At 31.4% G+C, this 12,085-nt stretch overlaps 1 protein-coding gene across 16 annotated transcripts in view; it reads right to left on the bottom strand.

Annotated features, from left to right (window-relative positions):
* Positions 1-12,085, bottom strand: part of PPFIA2 (PTPRF interacting protein alpha 2) — a 424,261-nt gene that overhangs the window by 42,765 nt on the left and 369,411 nt on the right. For 8 of the 16 annotated variants that reach the window (XM_036237945.1, XM_036237954.1, XM_036237947.1 and 5 more), the window contains one exon: positions 3,916-3,924. The exons of the other annotated variants lie outside the window; for them this stretch is intronic. In XM_036237945.1, coding sequence (XP_036093838.1) covers positions 3,916-3,924 — 9 coding nt within the window. The remainder of the gene's footprint in view (positions 1-3,915; positions 3,925-12,085) is intronic. 16 annotated transcript variants of the gene reach the window in all.

Here is a 12,085-nt window from a genome sequence, read left to right as displayed (position 1 = left end):
TTAAGGTTTGAATACCAAGTAATAATAGCTAACAGATACTTACCACTTACTATGTGTGAATCACCATTCATAGTACTTTAAATGTAGAATTCACTTAATCTTTACAATAATCCAATAAGATATACGTTGATACACATTTGCAGATGAGGACACTAAAGAATGGAGGCCACTTGGAGCATAGAGTCAGCGAGCGGCAGAGCCAAAGTTTGAGCTCAGACAACCTGGCCACAGAGTTAGCTGTCTTAACACCACACTATCCTTTAACTAACTAAACTCTCTGAACTTTTCATAACTGAAAAAGGATAGTAATACCTACCTCATTGTTAGTATTAAATAAAATGATAGTTTCCTACTTTTATTTCTATCCCTGCTGTTCCTTTTTATTTAGAAAGGGCACATATTTATATAGCCTTTATCCATTCAGTTTCACACACTTCAATCCTCAACACTGTAAGAGAAAAAGGAGCTTTGACTTTTCTTTTGTTGCTGCTCCTTACCAATAACAGGTTCTGTATTTTGGCCAGATGAAGGAGCAGGCCTCGTTCATACAATCAGGATGAAAAAGCTGAATTTATTTTAATTCGTTTCAGTTCAATTGATTTTGTGTAGTTGTAATACAAAGTAATTCTCCGGTTGAAAATTTTATTTTTAGAACTTATCTATTTACTGTCGCAAATGATAAGTGCTTAGTTATTGGTATTACCAGAAGAAATAAACGTGTGACTCAATAAAAACCAAGAATGAAATATAAGTTAAAATAACTTGACAATTGAATCTACTTCTTAACCGTGTAGCACAGAGAATAAAACTTCCTAATATAATACTAACAGTAAATTTACATAGATTCTACATCATTATAATTGTAAAATGTATCTTGTTCCATTAAAACTCAACAGTCAGCAGGATAAATAGAATATGATTTCCTCAAATTTTAACCAATGAACCAATGGGCTGTAATTCTATCATTCAGAAATCTATACTTGTTGAAAATGCTATGAAAATAAAAAATACATATTTGAGAAACTGTTTGAAATTCTGGTCAGTAAACATAAACAAAATATAATACCCCTTCATTTTTTTTAACATCTGCAAAGCTGAAGATGTATATCTTAATTAGCATAACTATTCTAAACAGAAATATATTAAAAATTTCAATCAGCTGCTTCAGAACATTGATTACCTAAATATACATATTTAGCTCCATATAATTAAGAGTTTTAAATCTAACATTAACACAGTTAACTTGAGTTTGAAAGTACAACATACTGGAATTTTGTGTGTGTACAAGTGTAAGAGTATGTTTTTGTATATCTTATGATGGCACATTTTCATATGTAGTGTATATAAAAGTTCATTACACATTTAAATTGTGTTTTATTTACATTCTAAGAACACATGGTTGGCTGTTTATAACTGAAATGATTTGGTTACATTGAAACCAAAGTTCATTCATACCGAAACCTTTTTTCTCCAGCTGCTCTGAAATGGAGGGCATAGTCTCGGAAAAGAAATATAATTTATTTGTGAATTTGAGTTGGGATTTATATAATATCTTTCCTCACTTTATTTTGAATTTAATTACTTTCAAAACCATTAAAAAGATATAAACAACATACATGCACAAATGTGATGTAACAATAAATTACTCATGCTGTTATTGAAAACTAGAGTATACTGTATTACTTTCCATTAAACAATTTCACTTTTGCAAGACACTGGTCTGTTCTCCCCAGTCACTTCCTGATAGTAAATTAAGGACTTACTGGAGGAACACTGGTAATTTTCGAGGTTATTTGCATACTATTTAGGCTAGATTGCTTTAGTGCTTCATCTAATTTTGAGCCCGCTTTAACTCAGATTTGAAGTTATTATAGTTTCCATGCTTTGAGGTTATTCATATTTCTCATACCCCTGTGAAGACTAGGAAGTTGAGACTAATATTAGTAAGTACAGAGAATGTAAGTCTGTCCCTCAAGGGTTTGCAGCAAACAAATGGGAAAGTTGGGGCTTAAACTCTTGTTTTCTGATTCTCAGTTCGATGTTCTTTTCACCTTAATTCTCCCCATATCTTCATTATGTTTATAGTGCCTTCTGACATTTTAATCTCCTAAGCTTCCTTTTAGCAATTGTACCAATGATGATTTTGAGGTCCTAAATGTTTAAGTTCCAGGAGCGTGTTCAGGACAAGAAATTGCATTTCAGAATTAAGGCAATTATATTAGTTCCTTAAAGTCCATAAATGACAATACATCATGCATTTATTATCTTTCAACATTTTGTGTATAAGGGATGCAGAAAAATGTTTTATTTCTTGAGATTATTTTCCTCATGAAACTTAAAACTCATTAGAAAACTAAAGACCAATATTTTCTGATGACATAAAGATAATGTTTTAATAATCCAACATCAGAATAATAATCATTTTTAAAAAGATCTTAAAACTTGTATTTAGCCAGCATAGTTGAATAGTACTCTAACCACAGCTTACCTTTAAGACCACTTATTAGAGCTTTCCTTAATATCATGAATTCTCTTGAGGTAAATATTGCATTGTTAAATAATTGGTAGTAGTAACTACAACATAAAATTAGGTAGGAGAAAATATAACAAATATAAGCCATGCAAATGAACTAAGTAATATAAAACACATGACCATGTATTGGTATATAAAATAGCCATCTAGACAATCAGTGACATGCTCCATAGTTTCCTAAATAATTGCATCTCATTTGAGCCATTTTTCTCCTATTTCCCCCCAATTATTCTTTTGCTTTAAATTTAAAAGGAATATGTTTCCTCATCTAAGGTGTTTCAAATAGTTCACCATGTTACCAATGCAAAAGTTTACACCAATGCAAATATTTTATAAGTATTATAGAAGCATAGTTTGTTTTACTTCGAAGCACAATTTGTTTTTAATAAATAATATATTCTAATTTTAGTTCAAATAACAAGACTTGAAATTTAAAACTGCAATCTGAATAGTATAGTTTTTTTACAGCTTTAAGTATCACCATGAAAAAGTTGTTGCTGCTATTGATGTGTAACATACTGCTATGGGTTGTTTACTATAAACAAACAAATAAATAAATTGATTTTTGGAAACTTTAGTTGTGCTGTCAACTTTGAAAATAAGTATCTCGGTTATGCCATATTGGGTTGGCCCTGTACATAAATCAATAGCCATATTGGCCTAGAAATGTTAAACATAATTTTTCCATGTGTACAGGGGTAATGCACTGTAAGGTCTTATCTACATGGGTTTGATTACAAAAACTCATAAAGTATTCTCAAAAAAACACAAACAAACAAACAAACAAACAAAAACCAGTGCACAGGAAACAAAGGAAAGAATGCACAAACAAAAGGGTTCAGCCAAAACTAAAAATTACTTTGGAATCTGAGGTAAAAGTTCTGCTAAGGTAGACCCAGCTTTTAACCCTCTCTATATAAGTGCAGTTCTAGTAATTGACAATAAATTGTCTTGTGAATATAATGCCAGTCAGAACCACAAATCCCTAGGGAACACACAGGCAGTGTCAGTCATGTAGCACAGTCGAAAGTACCCAAGTGGCCTGCAACTTCTCCTTAAGCCTCACTGAGTGCCATAATAACTCCTAGAGTATCATTTGAGAGGTAGGGGGAAATGATATCTGAAATGTCTGTTGACATTGCGTCTAATAGAACTGAAAAATTAAAGTGCCTAACAGGCCAACATAATTAATTTAAATGTAAGCATTTCTCTGAACCAATGATTCCTTTTATGGTATGGAAATAAATACACTTCACATTTTTGTTTTAGGTGAGAGGCAGTGCAGCTTGTGTTATAACTGAAAAGAGAAATACTAAAGATAAAAGAAAAAGAGGATGGTGCTGAAAATAAACATGTTCAGCAGCCATTATGATTCAACTTACCCAGATGTGCTTTTCATGAGATGGAGAAGGATGGATGGAAAAGAAAAGCACACAAATGTTAATGGGATACATTTCAATCCAAAGGAAGCCATGGAATAAAACAAGAGCATCATTTCAGAAGTGTAAAAGCTCAGATATGAGAAACATGGTGTCTTTCTTTTTTTTTTTTTTTTACCTTGACACGCAATACTCACTGCATCCAAAAGTATGATTAGGCTAAGGCTGGTTCTAATAGTTGACCAGTAAGTCTATTTCTTGAAAAGAGCCACTCTGAAACATGCACAACCACATTTTTCTCAGCCTCTAGTGTATCCCAAGAGGAAATAAGGAACATTGTTAAAGAACATTCTTGACCTCAGGGTGCTCCTGTGTTATTTTACAAATAGAAACCAATAGTTTACTAAATGGTGATCAGATTCTCACACAGCTTATAAGTCTACTGTTATAGCTCAAGAAAAAGTACAGCAGACTTCTGGAGAGGAAGCAATTTGAAGAAAGCACTGGCTTGAACACCAGAATATTTGGATTGTAGTTCTCATACAGATTTTGGTCAAAATTACTAGCAAGTTTTGATCTTGAATTTCCTCAGTTTAATTTGGGGTAAGACAAAATTTGTGCATTCAGGTCCATAATTTTATTATTCTAACAAGTGCTACAATAATGTTATTTCTTTTTGTAAATATGTATGCACTAGTAACCATATGTTTAAATTTTATCACTCTTCTTCCCTTGCCACATTACTTCTTCCTTTATTTGAACTGACGAAGTGTTGAATTTGTGCCACTTGAGTCTTTTTCAATAGAAACATTTATTTCAACAGATATTTGTAAATGTTGCTTTGAGGAAAATAATGCATGAGATTGGTTCACCAATATTATCAGAAATTGTCAGAAAAACAACATTGATTTAAATGTAGTATTTGAAGGAGCCTACTTGTTCCCTGGATATAGTAGAGGCGCTGGAAAAATATGGAATTTAAATAATTCAACAAAAATCCATGATTATTATTTTAAATTTTCTAGACAAGCATAATAGACTAAATCTTAGAAAAATAAAACTTTTACTAAAACTCATAAAATACATTCAATGTAACAAAATATGAAGCAGAAATTCTTATCTCAGAAATTAGGCAAGTTAGAGAGTTTCCTTTTTTTTTTACATAATCATTATTTTAAAAAGCTTGATGTGGCAATGGGAACACCCTGCACGTGCCTCCTCTAAACGCATTCATTCAGAGAAACCATGTATTATTTTTTTAAATGGTCATTACAGGGAAATACGTATTCTTTGACCTTAGCACCCAAACAGTTGTGACGAGCTCTTTAAATTTTCAAATAAACAAAAAATAATTACTTATGCAAATTTGCATCACAATTTCTTAAGACATTTAAGGCATAGTTTTCATATCAAACATGAGCTAAAAGAAAATTAAAACCAAAAAAAGATAGCTTATAGGTGGTTAAATGGTTTTTCTGTCAACAAACCTGTGAATTATTGAATGAGCTCTGAAATCAAGGCAATTTCTGAACTTTCCATGTAAATTTCCCAAAGTATTTGCCATGAACAAAATAATATTTCTTAGCCTACCAACTGTCTAGGGATTGTTCTCCAAGAAAACAAGCTGATTACATCTGCACAGAGTATAATATTAATATTCCTCACATCTTTATCATTTTGAAAATAGAAACTTGCACCAAATATCTTAATATATTTGTTATCAAATTGTATAAGCTATCTAATTTCTCATAGTTTTTATGAACTTTGTTGTCCATGGTCAATTAATTTAAGAGATATACTGAGCAGCTATCTCACCTGAAAATATTAAGTATTTCAGCTCATGACTTTCTAAAAAATATATTCTGAAAAACACAAAAAGCTATTATAGTCCTAAATAATTCAGAGAGATTTTGTGGTAATATATTATAAATTCATATCAGAGGTAATATATATATATTTGCAAACTCTCAGGTCTTGATAAAGTGTTTAATTTTTCTTATTATAAAAATTAACAACATTCTTTCTTACAAGCATTTATTTATAGTAACATATAACCTCATTATTCTCCACTCCAGATTTGTCAAGAATAAATGTTCTTCGGTTAAAGACCACTGTAAGTAACAGGCAAGCAACAAATTTTAATTGACATAGAAAAGAACAGATTCGAAGTTACCATCTAATGGATAAGACCAAATTCAATTATTGGAATAGTGTTTTCCTTGGGAACATCAGTATATATCCAGGCATGACAAGAAGACACTGCCAGCTAACATATGTCTTATATTTTAAACAAAGGTCTTAAACTTTTCAGTTACCTCACTTTAATAGTTTAGATTTCCTACTAAATGAATGGGCCTTCACCTGCTTATAAACTAGTCAACTTTGGATGTAAAACTTTACATGAAATAATACAATGAATGAGCTTTATTCTGCATATAAAGCTCAATGAATGAGCTTTATTCTGCATATTCTGCCTCTTGCTTTTGAAGGGTCAAGTTGGTAACTCAGAAATATTTCTAAATGAATTAACACCAGATTGAGGAGTGAATGGGTAGTAACTGGAGTGGAAAAGTAAAATGAAGAAAGGATTTCTTTCAATAAGTAAACTTGAGAATGTTTAAATGGTGATAGCCATAACACAGAAGAGAAATGAATTTGAAGCTATAAGAGCAAGTGGGAAATCAGCATGATATAACTGAGAAAACAGAAAGGGATGGTTTTAATTAAGAAGAAAAGTAGCCTAGTCTTCTGTACTAAGAGAGGATGGGGGCAAGTGTTAGTGTGTATTTCGCAGCAAAAAATTCAGAGTACTCAGTTGTTTTTTTTATTCTTTCCCTATGAAGGATAATGTGAGCTCATTTACAGAAGATGCAGATTTAAGGACAGTAGAAGTCTCTAAAAAAAAGTTGCAGAGTAGAAAGAAGAATGGCAAGAGAAAAATATTGAGATTACTGGGCAATGTTTATATCACAAAAAAAGCTTGTCCAAATTCCCCTACCGTAATTTTCCCCCGCAGTACAGAGGTGTCCAAATATAGACATGGAGAAAGAAAATTCATTGGTGGCTGCAGTTATGGCACATGGCTGTCGCCAAATGAATGAGGAGTAAAGGGATTTAGGAAGTTTTGGTTGTGTTGAAATTATGGACATGGAATCTAAGCTAAATAGGGAGAGGGGAGAGAATAAAAAGGGGTTAATGCACTGGGAAAGGATAGAATTTTTTAAAAATATGGTAGTGAAAGAAGTTGATAAAGCATAAAGGAAAACCTATGGTTAGGAAGGAATAACATGCTTCAATTAGTAATCTTGGAATAGCATGACTTGAAGGCTATGACAAAATTTAGAGTATGACCATGAGGGGCATCTAACATGGAACAGAGAGTGGCACTAAAAATGACAAAGCTGTGAAATTTAAAAGCTAGGCTGTGGATTGATGATCCATCTGGATATAAGATCACTCAGGGTAATGGTAGAAATTGCTTTATATATAAAGACAGATGATGGGAAAGAGATAAAAATAAATAGCTGAGCACAAATGAAAGAAAATAGTTTAGAAATTTTAAGTATGGTTCATCATGACACTATTTTAGAAATAACTTTTCTTCAATATTAACTTCAAATAGTTAAGGTGTTTGAAACATTTTAAAAATAGGTTAATAAATCTGTATTCTTCTCAGAATTTTGTTATTAATTTGTGTAGCAAACATAATCCAGTCAAGCCCAAATTAAAACTTCAATTGTATAGAATCTAATATAAATATATCTAATTGTATATTTGCACATACACATATTTTTTGAAATAAAATTCTTTTGGTAAAGACTTTTTATTTATAAAACCCTGGCGACAGCATATGGATAGAAATTCTGAAACAAGAAAGAGAAGCTTAAATGGCTAATTTTAAATAATTAGGGAAGAAACCACACCTTCGATGACCTTCTGAAAAATATGATACAGAGATAAATTCTTATATTTGTGAAAACAGTTAAGGAGAATTCTTTCTAGATCAAGATTTCAATGTCATGTTTAAATGTACCTCAATTAATGACTTTTTTTCCTTTTTTTAAAAAAGGAACTAAAGTACTCTTGTTATTAGACACTGACTTTGTAAGTTTTACTGGAATAAATAATGTTAGATCGATTCAAGCACACATTTAAATTTCTTATACTGCTTATTTATTAGTGTTAATAACTATTGCTATATCAAACACTGGGATATTATGTGGGGCTACTTATATCAGAAAAAGGCAATTTTGTAACACAGCTGTATCTTGTGATTTGAAACTATCTACCTCTCCCAGTCTTAAAAAAAAAGTGCTTGGTTTGAATATATTTGTTGCTTATTTTGAAGAATGAGATAGGGTCAGGTAAGAAACTAATTATTCTCTAGGAGAAAAAATCTGCTATTTTTTTCAGAGTATAAAGGGAGTTAAGGATCCTTTTTTGACTCCTTTACAGACCATTTTAAATTATATAGGGTTTTCAAGGTCTAGCTGAAAAGACCACACTACATACTCCTTAAATTGTGGCCCTACTCTGAGATCTTAAATAATTTAAAGGAACTCTGGGCTCAGGAGATCTGTACTTTTGTACACCACAGTGCTGGGGAAGCTACGTTTCTTCATGTCTAAAGGGAAATAGCAGTTTCTACCTCAAAGGTTTTATAAAAATTAAAAGATAATTCAATGTAAAATGTGTAGAACAGCACCGTGTGTATTATAACTGCTCAATGTGATTATTAAATATTTATTACATATAAAATAGATAATTATTATCATTACTATACAAAGGAAAATGGAACAGAATATATGCATATTCGGAAACAGGAATAATTATAAATAAGAAATAGATATTAACTATATTAAGACCATAATGTGCATGGTGGGAAGTAGAGAGAGATAAAACTGGTGAGCTAAATAGGTACCTGATAATGTAGGGATTATATAAAAGCATTTAGAATTTATTTTATGGCTGCTAGGGAATGACTGAGGGATTTTGGGCAGGTTCCAAAATATTATTTAGATAGATCTCTTTAGCTGAAGTGTGAAGACTGTATTGTGGGAAGGCAAGACTAGAAGTAGGAAGATTGCCTTTATATATATATTGAAAATCACTAACTTCTTTTCAGGCATTGCTAATTTGCCCTTTTTGCAAAAACATTTTTCTTAGGAGCTGCAGTTAAATTATATATTTTTATTTAAATCATTTATAGAAGTGCTGAGTCTGCTGTGTTTTGTTTCCCTCAATCATTATCAATTCATTTGTTCAGCTCCTTTGATTACAACTGTCTCATCAGTTTTAAATCCATGTTGTTAGTCTTGTTCCAATGCTATACTTAGAAGTACTATTTAAAAGGAAATGAAATACCTTTCTGAACTCAATATATGGTATTTCTATAACAATTTTCCTTATCTACATGTTTACAAAATGTTTGAAAAGTTTAAGGGCACAGCTTATTCTTAAGGGACTCTGTTTAATTTTGGTGATTAATAATCCCCTTTCTTATTGTTCAAAAAGTAATCTATTAAATGTTTTAAATTTAGTTGGAAAACTAACAGTGAGGTGATCAGTCTTTAGCTTAGAGAACATCTTTTAAATAAGATCATTAGGCTTGTGAAAAATTTTTCTTATTCTGTTTGAAGACCAGTGCCTCAGAGAAAGGATCATGGCTCCTGAAATACTTAAGAGCAAAAATTTGTCTTCATATCTGTCTCTCTAAAATCAATCAAAACAAACAATATGATTTTATTAGAAAAGGAGGGCATTCTTCTAGTCTATGTAACTATCCTGAGTTTTAATTTCCTATTACTAATTCTTATTTTACTTTCTCCATTTTCCATGGATTGAAAATATGAAGACTATCCAGGGCTTCTGTTCTACGTACTCTATAGTCTATTAACATTGTACTGTAAGCTCAAAACAGCAACCCTATTCCTTCCATATTATTTCCCTTCCTCTAAATAGATCAATGCATCTTGGCCTTTAGACTTTGAATTTACTATTGTTTTAGGTTCAGGGATTCTTATAATTGCCTATGGTTGGAACTAGGCAAGACTATCAGTGATCAGAAGGCAAAGCAATGAGAGCTCTAGCTTAGTGGAGGCAGAGAAGACATACTTCAATTGTTCCAAGGAGAAAATCGGGACACATTCTTTCAGAGAACAATGGGTTTAGGTTAACTAAATAAACACTTGACTATAGCTAATTGATCCAAGTAAATCTTTTTCACATTAGTCCAATTAGATACTTCTGCCTATTTACAAGTCTGAAATAGAAATTAGGAGCTATTGACAACACTCAAGAGAAATATTTCATAATCTGTTACTGTTGAAATTTTGAAGTTGTCCTGGCTCTGTAGTTTCTGCACTCTCTGAGAGCTCTAATCCCAGTGAATTTCCCTTTTTGTCCTATCCATCCAGATTTAGTTCCTACAGCATGCTTACAAAATAGATATTTGTGAGGGAAGTAAAGACATATACCTTCCATATATGCTGCATTACTTAGATGAGAAAATGTATTCAAAGCCTCTAACACGTCTTATAATTAACCTCTGGAATAAACCCCTTTTTAAATTTAACTTGGCACATACACACTTAATAAATATTTATTAATTGAAAGACAGTGGTGGAATTTCTGTGATACTTTTAATTATGAAAATTTGCAGTGACATTTATTTTGTTTAAAGACAGGCAGACTCTGAACCTTCCAAATGCCAAAGATTAAAATGCAGAGTCTCAAAACACATTAAAGATTATGCACCAAAGGGGACTCTTAGGGTTGCAATGGAAATAAATTAACTAAATCTACAGAGCTTTGCTTTTATGTCTTTGAAGTTCTAACATAAAGATTCCCTGGTAGTGATTAACTGTGACTGCCATGCTCCAAGGATAAAACTGCTTCTCTGGAGGATGCTGCTGACATGATAGCTGAGTTGGAATGCTAATTTCATTTTTAATGATGTTAAAAAATTGATTTCAAATATAAAATTCAATTTTATTTAGTGGTGATATTCAGGAGAACATAGCAAATATAACATATAATAGTTACCTATAACTAAAGATTGAGAATGAGATATTAGTCAATATATTAATATTCATATGGTTCTTTTCAACTTGTCTCAGGATCCATAAGATCTCAGCATGAATATATGTTTTAATAACACATTACACAGTATTAAAAATGCAGGAGTAAAACAGCAGATAAAAATTGAGATAAAATTTTCAGAATTTATGTTTCTGAAGGTAAGTAACCATTCACTTTTTTTTGGTCAATTTTAATATATTCACTGCTTATCAAGGACTTTCATGAGAGTCAGAAAGGTGTAATGTTACTGAAACAGATGACTTCACCTTTAAGACTATAGTCTCTGTAAAAATCAGTTCTTCGGAATCAAAGCTGAGTCTAGAAATAAAAGTCCTTTAGGTCAATACATGTAAGACAGTCCAGTCTAACAAATCTTCAAATTGAAAGTATAAAGTAGAAAAATAAAACATAAAAAAAAAAACTTGAACAGAAACTCATAGCATTTCTTAACCCAAAGATAAAGAGAAAAATATTAAACTTTAGAGAGAGAAAAGGTGAGGAAAAAGAAATCCTACATGTTATATACAAAAGAATGACAATTAATTGACATTAGACATAACTGGAAGGAGGAAGAGTAGTACTTGAAAGTTTTGAGGGTAAGTCATTTTAAACTAATAGTTTTAGACTATTGGCAACCATCAATCAATTTGAGTTATAAAATATATGTTCAGATCTCTAAGGATTTAGTGAGTTTGCCACACATGCTATCATCACATTTTTAGAGAGATGATATGAAAAACTGGCAATTAAATATATTCCAGGAAGAAAAAAAAAAGTAGAAAATCTGGTGAGACATTAATACAAATACATTTAATATTGATACTTCAAAAATTCTTCTTTAGGCAAAGATGCTAACCACATAATACTTCCTTACTTGTGAGTTCATACTCCTTGATTGCAGAGTAACATATTTATAGAATCCTAACATTGTAGATGCTATTTTTAAGGAGAATTGAGGCTTATATTTGTACATCTTAGAAACCTGTGACTATCTTCTATTTCTTTTGTCAGGTAAATTTTTCTAATTTGGGGGTTCAACTTTAGGAAACTCCCCTTTTGCCATATACACAAGTCATGTTCCAATAGTTCTTCA

The sequence above is a fragment of the Rousettus aegyptiacus genome, unplaced genomic scaffold (genome assembly GCF_014176215.1).
Source record: "Rousettus aegyptiacus isolate mRouAeg1 unplaced genomic scaffold, mRouAeg1.p scaffold_m13_p_2, whole genome shotgun sequence".
NCBI lineage: Eukaryota > Metazoa > Chordata > Mammalia > Chiroptera > Pteropodidae > Rousettus > Rousettus aegyptiacus.
Note: the sequence above shows the minus strand (reverse complement) of the source record. Positions and strands in the feature narration are given on the sequence as shown.